At 36.3% G+C, this 19,704-nt stretch overlaps 2 protein-coding genes across 2 annotated transcripts; both read left to right on the top strand.

Moving 5' to 3' along the window:
• The first annotated feature begins 880 nt into the window (after positions 1 to 880).
• LOC123867525 (2-oxoisovalerate dehydrogenase subunit beta, mitochondrial) lies at positions 881 to 18,422 on the top strand. Its single transcript, XM_045909598.1, has 8 exons — positions 881 to 1,310; positions 4,156 to 4,292; positions 4,664 to 4,807; positions 6,150 to 6,305; positions 6,863 to 7,034; positions 8,484 to 8,629; positions 8,943 to 9,029; positions 18,117 to 18,422. Exons 1-8 carry the CDS (start codon positions 1,190 to 1,192, stop codon positions 18,255 to 18,257), a joined length of 1,104 nt encoding a protein of 367 aa, XP_045765554.1. The 5' UTR covers positions 881 to 1,189; the 3' UTR covers positions 18,258 to 18,422.
• On the top strand, positions 2,481 to 3,167 carry LOC123867526 (RNA polymerase II transcriptional coactivator). Its single transcript, XM_045909599.1, has 2 exons — positions 2,481 to 2,674; positions 2,814 to 3,167. The coding sequence occupies exons 1-2, from the start codon at positions 2,618 to 2,620 to the stop codon at positions 3,069 to 3,071; spliced, it is 315 nt and encodes a 104-aa protein (XP_045765555.1). The 5' UTR covers positions 2,481 to 2,617; the 3' UTR covers positions 3,072 to 3,167.
• Positions 18,423 to 19,704: the final 1,282 nt, after the last annotated feature.

Genomic DNA, 19,704 nt, shown 5'->3' with positions numbered 1-19,704 from the left:
TCCTGGAACGACAGCGATCCATTTTTGCCTTAAGTCTTCATTTTTGAGAAATCTATCGATAAACAGAAAAAAACACTTCCATTAAACAATCAAATTATGGTTACCTTACTACTTCTGTATAGTATAGTACAGAATGTTCGCCATATTGTTTTGCTTGACACCCAGTGTTGTCATCCTATTAATTTAAAAAAATATTTATAATACTTTTTAAACTAAATGATATTTTAATGACATTATAAAATAAAGATAACAGTATGAAAATTACTGCGAAAACAAAAGAAAGTAATCTTGTTGTTTGAAATTAAATAAACAATGAATAAGAACTTTGTGAGCTACATCATAATTCGTACCATAGAAAATATTTTTTTATGCTTGCAATCCATTAGACAGTGACACACTCCAATTTATAGACCTCTCGCTCGGCTCGTTTTTCCGCTTAGCATAATTGTATTAGAAATTGGACTTTATGCCAATGCAACAGAATTTATTTTTGCAGGGAATTAAAGCTGAAGTGCACAATCATGTTTAGGTAGCACGTCTCTGCGGTTAACTTATATGTAATTATATCTCTGGACTTCGTCTGTGTTGGTGTTAGTTGGCGGGCGTGCTCTGCCATTTTGGAGTGTTTTTTTTTTTGTTAAAACTGACTGGAAAGCGCTCTAAGGGGGTGCCGTGCGTATGTCGGCGAGCGCCGGCACAGACGGGGTCCATACTTGTATAGTTCAACTAACTTGTTACAATTAATAACTATACACTTGACATTGGCTAATCTTTGTAAAGCCAGACGAGAGAGAAACAAAAATTATACCTCTATGGGTTGGCAGCACTGAATTGATGTCAATGTCAAATGTCATATTGACAATAACACTAAATTAACCACAGACCAAAGTTTTGTAGTGATATTTTTATGTAATATGTAGATTTTTCTCAAGAAACAACCTAAATAAATTATATAACTTAGCTAACGTTTTCCATAAAAAGTAACTCAAGAATGGCAGTCTATTACATCAGAACTTTTATTTCAATTAATACAACGATGAACTAATCAACAAACAATCTGTTGTCAAAACACTTCGCTCGTCATGCTTTATCAGTGTTTATCAAATTCACTAATTACAATTGCAGATAAGGCGGGTTACTATTATTTAATTTATTCTTCTCGCCCGCGTTCAGTGGGAATAAGTTAGCCATGGCGACATTCGTGAAAAAGGTTACAGTACTCGGAAACATCGTGAAAAATGTGAATAATTGCACTAAAAGACTGTCGTCGCACTTTGTTTATCACCCCGACAATGAAGCGCCGGTGGAAGGTATTCTTTTAATACAAGTTAAACTCATTTTATAGTTTCTATGTAGGTATAAAGACTCAAAGAGGTTATGAAAGTTATTATAAATGATAGAAATAAATTGGTTTATATAGTCAGTACTTCATCCTGGAATGTGCCACACTATGCTTATTAATATGCAATTTCAACTTTAGTTCTCTTCAGTTTCTTTTGTTCTGCGGATTTCCACATTAATTCAGATCTTATCCTTCAGGAAAATGCCTAAAATAGCTCTTTTCTCACTGCATTATAATGTTGTCCTGAAATTACTCATCTTAACTTTATGAAGGTGGTGTCAAGTAATTCATTACCTATTTATTTTAATTGTTGATATTTACCTGTCTTAAGTTTTTTTTCTTATATACAAATGCAATATCAAATTGAAGTGCATCCAGACCAATCTTACGGATAATAATCCAATACGGAGAGTAGAGAAGATGTGTAGAGTCAACCAATCCGATTTTTTAAAGATGTTAATTTTTTCACATCATCTATTATGGATCTGATTGGTTGAATGAACACATCTTCTCTCCTCTCCGCTTAGGTACATACCGGGCCTAAATTGTGATCATCTAAGAACCCCAAATCTGTTTATATTACGAGGACTGATCACATAGATTTTATAACTTAAATACAGCTGAGTGAACTCGCTGCTGTGTGAGGTGTTTGATTACAAAAGTTGTGATTATCATTTATTATATTGCTACAAAGTACAATCTCAATTTGTATGGTGGGCTGATTTTGTGGTATTATTTCTGTGGCAGTGCATTTTAGCCAATTTTCACACTCGAGCTTTAACTAGTACAAGAGTCCTAGTTTATAGGTAAAAAGATTTTATATGGTAGGGCCCAGGGCCCCAAATCATGGGCTTAATGTAACACTAGCAAGACTCAGGTTTGCACAGTTTATTAATGATGAATGACGACTATTAAATTGTCATATTTAGTGTCTACGCCATTAAAAATCCACTAAACCGTTATTCCTAATGTTAGATACGTTTCTAAAGTTACCCGTCGCGAGTCACCATTGCATAGACAGTATCTTACTGTCTATGGTTTGTTGATTAGTGTCGTTTCTGTCTACGATTAGTGTAGTTCGTGGTCTGTGCTTTTTTTAAACCTTCCGGTATATGTTATTGGTCTGTGCCTTCCGGCTAAAAACGTAGCACGAATAGGTAGTTATATTCTCATTTCTCTTTGCTTCCGGCTTCCCGAAGTTGAAAACATTCTATAAAAACTTTTGGAAAATTATTAATTAATTAACGTTATTGTAAGGTATAACCAAATAAAACTATGCCAAAAAATAAAAAGGAAAGTAGTAGCAGCGATAGCGACGAAGGTCCTGTTGATGTAAGTTAGTTAATATTTGCCGGTTCGGCGGTTCATGATCCATATAGGTTATGTACCTAATGGTTAACATTATTTGAAATAGATGGTACCAGCTAGCTTTCGCAACAATTCAGTAAAATTCATCTATTTGTTTCATTAGCGCAACGAGCCTCCCGAAAAGAAATCCAAATCGGGCTCAAGAACAAATGATAAAGAACCAACATGGGTTCTCCAAGGAACGAAATTAGTCAAGATTCGAGAATTTAAGGGAAAAGTGTACATAGACATAAGAGAATTCTATGAGAAGAATGGCGATTTGTTACCAGGCAAGAAAGGAATCAGTCTGACACCAGAAATGTGGAGAAAGCTGTTATCCTTATCAGATGAAATAAATGAAGCTATAAGTTCACGCTGTTAAATGTTAACTGGAGTTCATAGCTAGAATTACATTTTTTCCATTGAAAATGCGTTAAGTAATAAGTTAATTTTATGTAATTAAAAACATTTCATCATTTAATTGTCTATTATTTACATCCAAACTAAGAATAGGGTTGTTTTTTGCCATATTGTAACTTATAGAAATATATTTTGATTCTCTAAGTAGTTAACTTCTTACTTATATTTTTAATAGATTTTGTATTACTAAGACATTTCAAAGTATTTTCAATGTACAATTAGCAGATTGGAGTTATTGGCTTTCCCATTCTTAATTTGTAAGCTTTACTTATACATAATGTGGTTGATTCTGTAAACTAAATTGATAGTCCTAAGGGTGCCATCAGACGGACAGTCCATTTATGGGAGCCTTAAATCTATGGTATCCTTTTCTGTAAGGAGCATTACAAAAGAGATAGATTATAGAGATATAATATATTTATTCCTGTCATTTTAGTTATGTTTAATTTCGTACAACAGAATAAGCCACAACATTTATATAAAAATCTTTACTTGAAAGGGTCCAGTTTAAGAAATTAGTTATAGTATAGGGCTGCCATATGTCCCGGTACACCGGGACATGTCCCGGTCTGAAGCGTTCTGTCCCAGTGTCCCGGTCAGTTAGTTGTCTGTTGGGTGTCAAGGCGTTTGTCTACCGCCCCTATGAACCAGACTGCAGCGAGAAACAAACAGTGGTTGGGGCCCAAACCTGCCCCAAAATTCCATACAAAGAGAAATTGTTTCTAAAATGCATAATTAGTATCTACTAATTTGTGAGTAACTCATGTAAAACTTATTATTTTGACTAATTTCTGAAACTGAACACTTTCAAGTAAAGATTTTTATGTAATTCTGTGAAGATGATACTGCCATTGGCGGAATTGGAATGCCATAAGCTAAAGTGTTATTTAATTGCTTAAAATGCACATAGTTCACTAGATACAGCCTGCTGACAGACAGATGGACGGCCGGACAGCAGAGACCTAGTTTCCGTGGGCACCCTTCCGGTATGGAACCCTAAAAATTTGATGTATCATCTTTTGATACATTTGAATGTCAACTTGCAGGAGAAAAGACTAAAATGAACATGATGCAGGCAATCAACAATGCTATGGACATCACCCTTAAGACGGATCCCAGTGCGGTGGTGTTTGGTGAAGATGTGGGCTTCGGAGGGGTCTTCAGGTGTGCTCTAGGGTTACAGGTACACCTATAATTATCTAGGTATTATATAATCTAGACATACCTATGAAAGGAGGAACTGACTGACTAACAACAATGTAATAATAGCTCAAACTGCTGAATCTAGAAAATTGGCATTTTGCATGTAGATTCTCTTTATAATGAAAACATCCCTAACAAAGGAAAACTCATAGAGTTCAAAGATAATCTGACAAGACAATAAATAGGTACATGCAGATACTAGGTCAACTAGTAAAGTACCTAAGCATAAAAGTTTATTTGTTATGCAATAACTACATAACAGCATTAAAAGGTGAACTTCCATTATTCCATTCTGCTTCTTAGTTTCTTGTCTGTTATATTAGATTAGTCGATTTTTTTTTTTTTTTTCAGGAAAAATACGGCAAAGATCGCGTGTTCAACACTCCCCTGTGCGAGCAGGGTATCGCAGGCTTCGGCGTCGGCCTCGCGACCGCGGGCGCCACGGCCATAGCGGAGATACAGTTTGCTGACTACATCTTCCCTGCGTTTGATCAGGTTTGTGCCAGGGGAAGTACGGCTATAAGATTGGGCATGCGCTGCCTCATACATTTTATAAACCATTATTTGTTTTATTTACTAGAATCCTCTAGTAAGTAGTAAGCTCGCGACTTCGTCCGCGTGGATGTAGGTTTTTGAAGATCCCGTGGGAACTGTTTGGTTTTTAACCGACTTCCAAAAAAGGAGGAGGTTCTCAATTCGTCGGAATCTTTTTTATTTTTTATTTTTTATGTATGTTCCCCGATTACTCAAAGACCCCTGGACCGATTTGGAAAATTTTTTTTTTGTTTGAAAGGGTATACTGTGCAGGTGGTCCCATATAAATTTGGTGAAGATCTGATGAATATCTTCGGAGATGGAGAACAGAACTCCTCAATAGATAGGAGCAAATTGCTCGCGATCAGTGCAATAGCTTAGTAAACAGTAGGGTTTTAACTGGGCATAGCATATTATAGTACAGTGGGGCCACTAAAAATTGTGAAATAAAAAATTTTCAAAAGAAAAATAAAACCGACTTCAAAAACCACAAACACTAAAAAGTAAAAAATAACTTTTATTTAGCTACACATGTAATGTACCTAGCTATGAAGTCGGGCGAGCTTCACTCTTGGATTTCTAATTTTGTTTTAATATGCTCGCTCGACTTCATACCTAGGTACATTACATGTGTAGCTAAATAAAAGTTATTTTTTACTTTTTAGTGTTTGTGGTTTTTGAAGTCGGTTTTATTTTTCTTTTGAAAATTTTTTTTGGGATAAAGTTGTCTGTGTCAATAACATGAACGCAAGCTAAGTACCTCGGTACCAAACATACAAATCGGTTGAGCGGATGGGTCTATAGAAATCCCGTGGGAACTCTTTGATTTTCTGAGATAAAAAGTAGCCTATGTCCGTCCCCGGGATATAAGCTAACTCTGTACCAAATTTCGTCTGAATCGGTTAAACTGTTGGGCCGTGAAAAGGTAGCAGACAGACAGACACACTTTCGCATTTATAATATTAGTATGGATTATTATTTATTATATTAGACACCTTCTTTCTTCTCTCTGGGCTGGTTTCCGCATTTAAACGTTTCTGTCTGTTGTGATAATAAACACCTTGCAGATTAAATAAAAAAAGAAAACGTGGCTAATTCTGGTGTATAGGCTCACAATCTCGAAACTAAATTTACAGATCTAAATCTGCAGATATTTTTCCCACTGGGAGCGTTGTGAAAGGGGTGGTAATACATTTAGACCTATCATTTTGGTTTAGTTTAGAGATTGTATGCCTATAACAGAATTAAATGCTCAATTTCTTTCATATACAACTGCCCTAATAGTCTCCTTTCATTGTTCCAGCTAGTGAACGAAGCGGCCAAGGTTCGATACCGCTCCGGAGGCCAGTTCTCGTGCGGAGGCCTCACGGTGCGTGCGCCGAGCGGGGCCGTGGGCCACGGGGGCCTATACCACTCGCAGAGCCCGGAGGCCTTCTTCGCGCACGCAGCGGGACTCAAGGTATGCTTGCAGGCCTCTACGGGGGCCTTTATCACTTGCAGAGCCTGGAGGATTTCTTCGCGCACGCTGCGGGTCTAAAGGTATACTTGCAGGCCTCTACAGGGGCCTGTTCGCAGATCCCGGAGGCCTCTCTACGTGGGCCACGGGGGCTTGTGCCTTATCCAGTACCTGGTCCGGGAGACAGCATTTTATATGAAAAAAATCAACCTGACGGATGTTACATACAAAAAGTGGGGGTCCCCAAAAATTTTTTTTTGCTATTGTGTCGAGTAGGATATCAAATGAAAGAAGAAGAAATACTGAGTTCAGAAATAGAAATATGGTACAATGTTAAAATACACCGAGTGACAGAAAAACAGTTTTACTATATCTATCGCTAGCTATATCGGCGGTTCGCGGGTAGTAGTCGGGTTTTAGTACTGTTTAACTTTTTCTTGTTCAAGTTTATTCGGTTTATTACTACGGCTACTACGGCTGATTACTTTTTATCCGAAGTTTTTCTTCTTTCGCAACTTCAGATAAGGTATCCATTTTTGTAGTTTTGATACCTCTTCTAGGTGGTGGTCCCCAGAGGTCCAAAAACGGCGAAAGGTCTGCTGCTGTCGTGCATACAAGACAGAGACCCCTGCATATTCTTCGAGCCCAAGATCCTGTACCGATCTGCCAGTGAAGACGTCCCAATTGACAGTTACACCCTGCCCCTTGGAAAGGCGCAGGTGTTGAAGGAAGGTATGAAAAAGTTAACTTTCCATCATCATCAACCGATACACGCCCACTGCTGGGGTCTCTTGTAAAGACTTCACCACACCATGGACTTGCGCCGTGTGAATCTAGTGGTTCCCTGTCATTTGATATCTCGGTTCACCTAGTGGGGGGTTTTTCAACGCTGTGCTTTCCGTAAGAGGTCGCCATTCGAGCACCTTGGGACCCCAACGTCATCAGCTTTTCGAACATTGTGCCCTGCCCTTTGCCACGAGCCATGTCAATTCTGGTTTTACTATGGATATCCTGATTTTTGAGGTAGAAACTCCAAGTTGGGCCCCCAAGGTGCTAGAATGAATAATGCATAATTTATTTAACTTTAACAAGAATACGTTATTTTATACGAATTTTCTACCTTCTGCACTAGGAAAACCTGTACTGTAGAAGGTAGCTCCTTCTAGAGATACATAAGTTTTCTTAATTTAAAATCACATATTACATTATATAATCTAAACTAGCTTAAAATTATGAATGGTGATCTCGCACCGCAAAGCGCAGCGTCGCGTTGGAAAGTCTCCCTTTGGAATAATTTGGTCTGTCCATCTAGATGGACAGACCAAATTATTCGCAAGGAGCCGCTGAATCCCGGCGGCGCAAGACCGTGGCGTGTGGAAGTCCCTACAACAGACCTAGATATGTCTAGTAGTGGATTTCTATAGAATAGTATAGAACAGAATAAATTTTTATTCAAATAAACGTTTACAAATGCTTTTGAATCATCAAAATAATTTACCACCTCTCTATCATATCATGTCTTTGGTTGATAATGATGACGATGAGATTACTTTCATAATATCTAAATATATATCATAACCCTTCCTTTTGGCTTTGCCACAGTCGGGTAAAAAGGAAAAGCGGACTACTGACTTACTGACTGATCTATCAACGCACAGCTCAAACTACTGAACGGATCGGGCTCAAAGGCATGCAGATAGATAGCTATAATGACGTAGACATCAAATTCAAATTCAAATCATTTTTATTTAAGTAAACTTTTACAAGTGCTTTCGAATCGTCAAAATAATCTACCACTGGTTCGGAATGCTGTTCCTACCGAGAAGAACCAGCAAGAAACTCGGCGGTTGCTCTTTTCAAATGTACAATTTACAATAATATGCCATACTGTATACAACCAATTGCAGCGCCGTGTATTGCTGGAGCGAATCAAATCCAAGCTTTTTTGTCATTTACATAATCTTCGATTGTATAATAAGCTTTTTTCAGGAGCATACTTTTAATAGATTTTTTAAACTTGTGTAAAGGCAATCCGCCGCCAAGATAGGATTTCGGAAAATTCAACCCTAAGGGGGTAAAATAGAGATTAGAAATTTGTGTGAAAGTATTTCTGGGCGGACGTAGTCGCGGGCATAAGCTAGTGTAACATATTAACACCGGTGGTCCATCGGTCGGTCCCAGGTGAGGCGGCGACGCTGGTGGCGTGGGGGACGCAGGTGCACGTCCTGCTGGAGGTGGCCGCCATGGCGGAGCAGCAGCTGGGCGTCCGGTGTGACGTCATCGACCTCATGTCCATACTGCCGTGGGACGAGGAGACTGTGTGCAATGTGAGTATGAAACTACCCTTATTAGGGTTCCCTACTTCAAAAGTATCACTTCGTTGTCTGTCTGTCCATCTATTCTATTCTATAGTACGCGACAGGTCGAGATGGCAATCGGGATATGAGGTCGGGGGACGCCCCGCACTCCCGCACGTCACCCTCACTCACAGCGGGTTAGCGCGGAGGCTATACGGGTGTGCGGAGCAACGCCACTCTGATTGTCATTTTGACCTGTTGCGTACTATTTACCGTACATTTTTTGATCCTCAATTGTTGCATTTGTATGTAAGATAATTAGTATAATAATTGTTTTTTCCAGTCGGTGAAGAAGACCGGGCGTTGTCTGATAGCGCACGAGGCACCCCTCACTTCAGGATTTGGCGCTGAACTAGCCGCCACTGTACAGGTTTGTACTTTATAAAAAAAAAAACCGGCCAAGTGCGAGTGGACTCGCACATGAAGGGTTCCGTAACATCGTACAGGAAAACACTTTTTAGGGTTCCGAACCTCAAAAGGAAAAACGGAACCCTTATAAGATTGTTATTTATCGTGCAAAATGTCGGACAAAATACCCGAGTACGGAACCCTCGGTGCGCGAGTCTGACTCGCACTTGGCCGGGTGTTTTGTTCCACACCTAGCCCATCGTGCACTCGTGATGCCAGGGACCGCGGGACAGCGCCATCTATGATGTGATTAGGTAAACATACTATTTCTTGGTAGCACTTTTTGTGATGTAACCAAAAATTGTCGGTTTCGGATTTTTACCTTTTCTTGTGCTATAAGACCTACCTACCTGCCAAATTTCATGATTCCGGTTAACAGGAAGTACTGTATAGGTTTTGATTCCTCGACGAGTCTTGACAGACACGACAGACGACCAACGAATTGATCCTTTAAGTAAACTACGAAAAACTAAAGTAGTTTTGGGTAAGGTCTGACGAAATCACAAACACAATCTTTATGATAAATTATTACACTTTTATTTCATATTTAAATTTATTAACTTTTACATTTGTGTCAAATAAATGTTGTTCCTCTTACGTTAGTATATTTTTGAATGTCGTCGTTTTAAAACCACTCTTACAGGTAACCTCTCCACGTTTATTAGCCACTCCCCTTTTTATCTTATCGTTATCGGCCAATCCAAATTGTACAATGAATAAACTTAGTGACTAATATACAAATCATCAAGCTCGTTTCACAAATCATCTAAGTAATAAAGATGTTTTCATCTTATATATTGATTACAAATATTATCCTTTATTATGCTACAATTCATCAACTAAAAACTATAAGAATTTTATATACAGTACGTTTATCGATCAGATGTTGAACTACTTCAGCCAATCAATGACGCCTTCTAATATGATGTTATGATTTGAGTGGCGCCAACTATGTTTTATAGATAATTAATATGGGCCAAGCTTACAGCTCGGCCATCCTGTTTTAAGCGAGTCTCATCGCTTTTAAAAAAAAATTAAAACTTAAGTAACATGTAAACTTCACAACCAAAATGACAAAGACTTAGTTCAACAAAACAAAAAAAAAATTAAGATAGTAATTAATTAAATTAATATTCTTGCTAACTTAACTAGAAGGAATATACAGTTTTATTGATACATTGGTATTGATTATGATTGCAACTTAATTTTAGAGCACTCGCAGCACCCCTTTCCATCCGATATAATTAGAAAATAGCAGATAAACTCAATTCAATTCCAAACTATTTACCCTCGCAACTTTACCTGCCAGTCTACAGTAGCACTCAAATTTAGCCTTTAATCTAAAATTCATTTTTCTGTTCTCTTCCGCTAATATTAAAATAAAAAGATGCAGACACTCTAAATTTATAAATAATTTTTCAAAAATCATAAAGATATCAAAAATTGCGAGACCAGTAGCAACTAAAGGAGGCCTCAATTTAATCAAAGAAGGTAGGTATATGCATAAAGTCCGAAGCATCAATTATAACTCACAAGCCAATATTTTACAGGAACACTCAATAGAGATTTGGGGAGGAGCATGTAAAACTAATTACTAAAAACTACTTTAAAGGGTTTCAAGTATCTCAAAATAAATTGTTAAAAGTTCTGTTCCAACTAGACTCTCCTTCCCACTAAAGAATTATATAAGAAAACTGATGAACTATATTATATAAGTCAATTATACAAATTCAAAATATGTCTATTTGTTAGGAAAATACTATTAAAGTCCGTACATACACGCATCACTTTAAAGCTAAATCTCATAAATATGGTACACAAAACGAACATACCTATTATGCTACAATTACATAAAGCTAGGACTAATTATGGTATGTAAACTACCTAGCTCTACTACATAATGTACTTGCCGAAACTCATACTGGAGGAAAAATCTTTTACAAAGTTTAAAGTTTAATCAAACAGTGTCAAACACCATAGATATCTTAGCTAGATGTAGGTATAGTTTGTTAACGAATATAACGTGTTTTGACTTTTTATATTATTGTATAGTCACCATACCTTTAAAGATTATGTTTTCTTCTATATTTATATTTAGAATCGGGAGCGATTCTTAATATGAATATGTGTAAGTGAACTTCTTGTCCTTTTGATAAAATAAACTCTCTAAACTTAAAGTTAATCGCCGCCAGTTCTCGATTTAAATCACAAAACATTTTCATACACTTTCAACGCAATAGTTTTACGCACATATTTTCTTCTTCCCTTCTTATTGGAAAATCGCGGATTCCGAGCCTTGGCGCGTCTCTCTTCTACCGGGATACATATGTGATTGTCCTTATTTCCCTCCAGATCCAAATTTTTAATGACCCTTATCCTAGGGTTCTTTCCCTCCAGATCCAAATTTTTAATGACCCTTATCCTAGGGTCTACCTCCTTCCTCCTATAGGACTTTTTGTCCATAGCCCGTAACCTCGGGGCTTTCCTTCCTTGGGACTTTGTGTCCCTGACCCATACCTAGTTTTGGGTCTTTCTTTTCCTCATTTATTCATTTCCAACATCCTTGGATCCTGCAAACATAAAACACTTTGAGTAGACCGTTCATTTAATTTTGTTTCATAAGCATCCATCATAATACAATCCGACCTAAGAGAAGTAATTTTACTTGGTAACCTAGAAAACCTATTATCATTATTATAATTTAGTTTTCTCCAGTTCCGTACCCCTCGAAGGGTGCCTACGAGACCCTATTTTCTAAACCTCTGCTCTCCGTCCGTCTGTCCGTCTGCACGTGCGTCACGGCCTGAACCGTGAACGGCGTATCGTGAACCGTGATAGTTAGAGAGTTGAAAGGAACGTGATTACGGATGTATGAAAATCCTATGCCTGGTTGCTTCCAATTCAAACTTTTTCTTTTAATGCAGATTACGCTTCCCATATTTCTTACAATTACCTATTGTTTTTTTTTTTTTTTTTTTTTTTTCTAGCAAAATCCACATTCTGAAGTACTAATGGACAATGTTAAACAAACGCCAGGGTACAGTAGTTGCGTCACTTGTGCCTCTTAACCATATAATATCTACATGCAAAAAGAATCTTTGATTTATAATTTCACATGATACTTATATATTTTATTTTAGCCATAATATGCACCATATGGCGTACTTTGTTGTTTCGAGTAACATAAGCAGAACTACCAAATTCGACCCTGGGAACGACACAGTCGCGACTCGCCGCCGAATGATACCTATTAGTTTATCATTAATTCCTTTTCATAGAGAAAAGCGATATCAACATAATAGCAGGAAAAAAAATGAAATAAATATTCCGTTCGATACATCTCTATTCTCTACGACATCAAGATCTCTATCACAAGCTGATCGATCATAAAGATTAGAAGAAAGTAGGTACCTTATACATTATTTTATATGTTAACCGTAATGACCCGCATCTGTTCGATTTTCCTTTATTCGTTTCGTAAAAGATTCGTCCTCGTACGTCCATCATCATCATCATCGTCATCTACATCGTCATCATCATAAGGTCACTGTTGAACATAAACCTTCCCTAGTAAGCACCACACGTACTGTCCTCAGCCTTCCTCATTCAACCCCTGGTTCCTATTGATACAAACCACTAAACCCCCCCCCCATCAAATGTGTACCTATCTACATCCATCCATCATACCCAAATGCCGTGCTGGTTGATGTGATGAGCGACAAAGTGTTAACCTCTTCAATACCTCATGGAACTGTAGGAATAGCCATGGAAGACCTCCAAACCGAACGTTGATATTTTGTGTAAGTGGTCCCACGAGTCAAAAAAAAATATTCTTGTCCATAAAGGAACAAGCCACGATATAGATTCTTCTATCGGAACTTAAATATTCCAATCACTGCATGTATTCCAACTAATCAGTTTGCTACTGTATATTTGAAGTTGATAATAAATAAAAATGTTAGCTTAATTAAATTCCTATGATAATTCGATTTTTGGTGCATCAACCAGCTTCACCTATTATGTAAAATTAAATATATATATTTTTTTTAAATTACCGGCTGTACATTTTAAACTAACCTAATCAAAATATACTTTCTTACTAATAACTTAATCTTAAAAATTTTCCAGAGGATCCTTCCGCCTCAAATTAACTCAATGATAAAAATGAACAGGAAACTTTAAATGTTGTAAAATCCAGCCAATGCTTCGTACCTTGCCTTATTAATCCAATAGGTACTTCTTTGGATTTTGTCAAAACAAAATACTTTTACTTGTTGAGTGTATAATAAATAAATAATGTAATAAATCAATTAACTGTTAAAGCTAATAACTTTTACAGAAAGCGAACCTCATGATATCTCTTATGAGTTTTAAGCGTAAAATTACCACGCCGAAAACAAAACATGAGCTGACAGTATTCTTATTTGATATACATAATCCAGTAATACTATATCTATCTACATAATTCGTAAATATGTATGTATAGTTTGTAAGTTACTATTTCACTTTATGCTGTTTCAATGCTTTAAGTTATTATTTTTATCTTTGTCTCATTTTTTTTAGTTTAGCCTCATTCTATTTTTAAACTTACTATTTCGCTATAATATTTACAAGTAACCTCATCGAAGACTACACGGTCTTCTGATAACCCAACAAGCATTTATCCAACAGCTATCGCTTTCACCCGAACGGAGGTTCCCTGAAATATACTGAGATAACAATACCTAGTTGACACATGGATGTACAAGAGCGGCAACAAGCTATGACCCCCTCTAGTCATAACTATATCTTTATGATTGTAACATTTCAGACAGTGAAAGTATGTATAAACGATTTCGTCCATAGGACATGCGCTCTAAAGAATGTTAATATAATTATCAGCAACTAAAAGCTTGAAGAAACTAATAGGTACAACTTGTCTTTGAAGTATGAAAATATGCACATTTATCAAGTATACCAGTTCATCAAACATTAAAGTACGCATTTATAAAATGATAACTCACTTATTAATCAAGATAACTACCTGTTTATCAAACCTACCCTACCAAATATAAATAACTACTCACCAAATGTAATACTTTATAACTTAAGTAAAAATATGAAACAAATGTGCATCAACCACATACATACACTCTTCAAATTCATCCATTTATCAAAATGTTATATAATATAACCATTCACCAAATCCATTATATACTTTGTTCATTAAATAGCTTAGTCAAACTTTACTCCACTTGCCACGATTGCAAATTTTCCAAAATAGTCAGCCGCAAACATTGCAGCTCATCTCACTTGATAATGCATCCCTCCCTCAGAAAAACAGGCATTAGGAATGTCTTTCCAAGACGCGCGAGAGACAGCCACCGTGGCTTTTCGCGAGATTTAATCCAAATTGAACTAATGCCTAAATAAATGTTTTAATTAGAGGGCGATTGCTTTTGCAACCTCTAACCGTCCAATCAAACACCGAAAGTATTCAATAATCCGAGACGTAAATAAAAAACCCGTCAGAACACCGTATTTATAAAAACAGAGACAAGAAAAAGATTCCTCCTTGCAATGAGATCGCGTGACATCCAACAAGTGAATTATCGACTTTATTACACAACTTATCCTCAACATGTTTTACATCATTTCCTACAATTGAAATCTTTCTATTTTAAATACCCTAACTACAACTTCATAATCCAACCAAAAATCACACTAGATTTATCCCTCGGTCCCACATCTTTAATGCTTTTTTTTTTTCTGTTTCGGTAACTAAAACAAAAAAAATATATATACTCATGTTATAAAACGTTGTCAAAGCTTTCCTGAACGCGCTAAATAAGCAAAAACATAAAATCAGGCGAAATGCCAGACCAGCCGAAAAACCTTCAATGCTTAATCAGCCTAAAAAAAAAATTATGATCACTATTCATATTATCATGAGATACTACCGGCGCTCCTAAGCGAAATTTATAAGGCACCGCATTTCGATTTTATCAAACAGACTGATCAATTTCGAGAGCACAACAAACGTGGTTTCCTGAGAGTTTCGTTAACTAAATGCATATCGAAACTGAACTATCGCGAAGCGAGTCAAGCGAGCGTGAAAATTTTTTTTAAATATATTTCTGGGATAATGTCATGCCACAAACGCGAGCGTAGTGCAAAGATATTTGCCTAAAATTTCTTTCGTACAACAAAGAAAATAGTATTTTGGTAGTAGGTACTTATAATCGCGCCCTGCCCTAAGGGCAGTACTGTAGGTATATTACCATTAAAAAAAAACTTACTCTAATTTTAATAGAACATTTGCCAGGAATTTAACCCGCCAAGCGATGTTAATCCAATAAAAACAAAATCATATTGCATTTAAATGCGGCAGTACACAGTTAATTGCGTGAATACAGGTAAACAAAAAAAAAACCCCCGCTGCCCATATACTATACCTACCTGCTACTCGTAGTACTCAAATTATTGTGCCAGTATTAAAAGTAAATTAGCTGTTATCTAGCGTGGTAGACTACGGCCTAAACCCTTCTCATTCTGTGAGGAGACACTTGTTGCTCAGTAGTGGGCCGGCCATGGGTTGTTCATGGTGAGCTGTTATCAGCAAAGTTATGTTTGAAACTCAAACATTACGCGTTTCAAGTGGTAAAAATAGATAAATGAAAACATTTCTCCTCACTTTTGTAAAAAAAAAAAAACACTTATTTATGCACCCCGTATTTTAAAACTATCTGACTACCTACCTACCATAATTTTAAATTTAGTTAAAGAATAACCAGATAAGATAAACCTACTTTTACACCCATTTTAGGATTTATATTTCTCAAAATGCTCAATTTATTAACCCTGGTCACTATTACTTTATTACAACGGATCACCTTCATTTTTATCAATTAACATTTTATATCCCCAATCACTTAGTAACCATTACAAGTAGAGACGGATTATTTCACTGGCAGGCGTAAAACGAAAAGCTATTTCATGTAACTTTTTCTACCTTATCCCAAAGCGGTTTACAAAAAATAATAATTTCACAAAACAACATTCAAGATGCCCAATGAGTGCTGTGTGATAATATCGCGTCACTGTGTGCTAGAAAAAGGAAAACATCTATCTATACAATGAGTGCAGCAAACGATTGAACCTAAATCCAGAACCTACCTTCCGTAAAACAAAACCACTATGTGAAAATAAATCCCTATCGTAACTCTTAACCAAACTAATTCGGCACACGATTACAAGTGTGAAGATTGAAATACCACGTTCCGTGAGATATTCACCTGTGAAATCATTTAATGAGAAATAAAACCCCGGCAGGACATAGTAGATACATCCTGAAAACTATTTAAAAGTAACAATAACGCCCATCATTAAGTAAACCACACTTTTTATATTGTTTAACACTATGTTCACTATCTATTCCATTGTACCCACGGTACAGGATAACCTAGTGCGGGTACCACCACACAGACACAGGAAAATTGTACAAGACTGTATTTTGTAAATAAACATTTTTCATTTTTCATTGTAAAATAAGCCTTCTAAATACCTCAATGTTATTTAAACCACAATTTGAAGGTCGATCGCATTTGTATAACCAATATACAAGATGAATTATAAACATGTGGGTAATTCTAGGTATCATAACGTTATATAATTTCCATTCCAACTCGGAGCAAAGCTTTCTAACAAAATGATAACTAAATGTAGAACAAACAAAACGAAAACCCACACAAATAAAAAAAAATTACCATTAATAGGTATCAATAAAAATAAAATCATGGAAAGATCCTACCCGTTTATCCAGAAATCCTTTGATGCCATGACTAGGTACTTTGATATATTGAGGCCCAAATATTGGCCTTGTGCTCCAAAATGTCTGTGGTCTACTAGACCTCCACTTCTTTCTCGTTCCTCTGTATATTTCCACTTGTTTCTCTGAGTCGTGAGCGTGACAAGAAAATATTATATTTTCTTGATGTCCCTCTTCTGACCTTTTGGGTAAGGTCTGACGAAATCACAAACACAATCTTTATGATAAATTATTACACTTTTATTTCATATTTAAATTTATTAACTTTTACATTTGTGTCAAATAAATGTTGTTCCTCTTACGTTAGTATATTTTTGAATGTCGTCGTTTTAAAACCACTCTTACAGGTAACCTCTCCACGTTTATTAGCCACTCCCCTTTTTATCTTATCGTTATCGGCCAATCCAAATTGTACAATGAATAAACTTAGTGACTAATATACAAATCATCAAGCTCGTTTCACAAATCATCTAAGTAATAAAGATGTTTTCATCTTATATATTGATTACAAATATTATCCTTTATTATGCTACAATTCATCAACTAAAAACTATAAGAATTTTATATACAGTACGTTTATCGATCAGATGTTGAACTACTTCAGCCAATCAATGACGCCTTCTAATATGATGTTATGATTTGAGTGGCGCCAACTATGTTTTATAGATAATTAATATGGGCCAAGCTTACAGTAGGTATACAGGATGTAACCAGGACGCTAGCAAAAACTTAGCGTTATTATTATACTACCTTCACACAATCCAATGCTAATAACCATTTGCCTTAGCTTGTAGTTTTAGTGATCTAGTAGGTATATTTCAAACCCGCATTGTATTGCATGCTAAACTCCTTACCTTACCTTATACCTTTAAAAATTATGTTTTATCTATATTTATATTTAGAATTATTCTCATATAAGTAAACATTGTTCTTCTGAGAAATAAACTCTTTAAACCTAAAACCTAAACTCGGGTCAATGTCCCACCTACGACGCAACATTGACTTCGAAAGACCTATTTACGGAACGTTCTTTGACCTCTAGCGTCAGTCAGGTGTTTTATTTGCAATGTATTGTGAACTTTTAAAAAATACAGGATTTGTAATTTTTTTTGTAGTTTTTTATCAGTATTATGACCTGTCTTCGTTTTTGCTAGTGTTCTGGTTACATTCTGTATAACTGTGTGGATTTGTATGTAGTTTTTGCGTCTCGGATATCAATATTTCCTTCGTTTGATTTTCTAGGAGGAATGCTTCCTGCACCTGGAAGCCCCTATATCCCGGGTGGCGGGCTGGGACGCGCCCTTCCCGCACGTGTTCGAGCCGTTCTACTTGCCAGACAAGTGGCGCTGCTACGAAGCGCTTGCGCAACTCCTTAAATATTAACCCATCACCGGCTCACTACAGAGCACGGGACTCCTCTCAGAGTGAGAACGTATTTGGCGATAGTTTACCATGCTAGCCAAGTGCGGGTTGGCAGACTTCAACACTTTTGAGAACATTATGGAGAACTCTGAGGCATGCAGGTTTTCTCACGATGTTTTCATTCACTGTTAAACCAAGTGATATTTATACAAGATACATAACTCCGAAAAGTTTCAAGTGCGTGCCCGGGATCGAACCCCCGACCTCCGATTAGGAAGTGGATGTACTAACCACTAGGCTATCACAGCTAGGTATTCAAAAATTCCAAATTCATTCAAAATAGGTACTATTGTACACCTTTTGATGGTCAGAATAGTTACCTATAGACTTGTAAGATGATAATATTGTTATGGTGGTGATAATTACTCACCTAAACTTAGAACTGAAGCTATGAGGGTTCCATTATATAAATATTAATAACTATATTATAATACTAAGTACAATAAAATATTTGCAATATTAGCTTTTAGTTCGTTTATTTATCTGCCCATATACCCTTACCAGCAGGCTGAGTCTACAGCACTCACTTTGACTTTGCTTAGAATTAAGACACTTAAAACGAGACAGCGCTATACTGCTGACATAAAACCGTCTCGTTTTAACTTAAATCTGAGCAAAGTCAAAGTACCTACGCTCAATAGATCTCAGCCTAATAAAAGATAACACTGAGATCGTTGGCCATCTTTAGATAGGCCGAGGCCAATGATCTCAGTGAATTAGGGCCATGACAACTTGGTCATAAAAAAAAATTAAAATTTTGTATGGAAATTTTTATAATTTTATTTCGTCATTTTACTTCAACATTGTATTTATCAGATCAAAGTAGCATGGGTACGTGTCGTCATTATATACTAATTACCAAACACCCTGTATAACTATCTACATCTTTTTCTTTTTGAATTTGAAATTTAAATTAGACCTAAAGTGCTAAGCTCTACTTTTTAACCGACTTCAAAAAAAGGAGGAGGTTCTCAATTCGTTAATTCTTTTTTTTTTTTTTTAATTTTTATGTATGTTCCCCGATTACTCAAAGACGCCTGGACCAATTTGGATCTTTTTTTCTTCGAAAGGGTATACTTTGCACGTGGTCCCATATAAAGGTGAAGATCTGATGAATATCTTCGAAGATGGAGAACAGAACTTCTCAATGGATAAGAGTAAATTGCTCGTGAATCGTGATCAGAGTAATAGCTTAGTAAACAGATTTTTAACTAGGCATAAGCATATTTTAGTACATTGGGGCTACTTAAAATTGTTTTTTTTTTTTTAAGTTTAAAGACTGTTCAAGACTGGCACCTAGTCACGAGGTTCAAAAGTTCTAAATTAAATTATCAGTTCTTGCTATTACATTGAAGGAAAAAGATACCAATGAATACCCAAATCCTTTAAAAAAATCTAAAATTTCGTT

This window comes from Maniola jurtina, chromosome 8 (assembly GCF_905333055.1).
Source record: "Maniola jurtina chromosome 8, ilManJurt1.1, whole genome shotgun sequence".
Taxonomy (NCBI): domain Eukaryota; kingdom Metazoa; phylum Arthropoda; class Insecta; order Lepidoptera; family Nymphalidae; genus Maniola; species Maniola jurtina.
Note: the sequence above shows the minus strand (reverse complement) of the source record. Positions and strands in the feature narration are given on the sequence as shown.

Excerpts from the sequence above, each read along its gene's own strand:
- LOC123867525 (XM_045909598.1), top strand. The coding sequence starts at position 1,190 with ATGGCGACATTCGTGAAAAAGGTTACAGTACTCGGAAACATCGTGAAA. Across the intron at positions 4,808-6,149 it reads TCTTCCCTGCGTTTGATCAG|CTAGTGAACGAAGCGGCCAA; the intron begins GTTTGTGCCAGG and ends TCATTGTTCCAG. Across the intron at positions 8,630-8,942 it reads ACGAGGAGACTGTGTGCAAT|TCGGTGAAGAAGACCGGGCG; the intron begins GTGAGTATGAAA and ends TGTTTTTTCCAG.
- LOC123867526 (XM_045909599.1), top strand. The coding sequence starts at position 2,618 with ATGCCAAAAAATAAAAAGGAAAGTAGTAGCAGCGATAGCGACGAAGGT. Across the intron at positions 2,675-2,813 it reads GCGACGAAGGTCCTGTTGAT|CGCAACGAGCCTCCCGAAAA; the intron begins GTAAGTTAGTTA and ends TTGTTTCATTAG.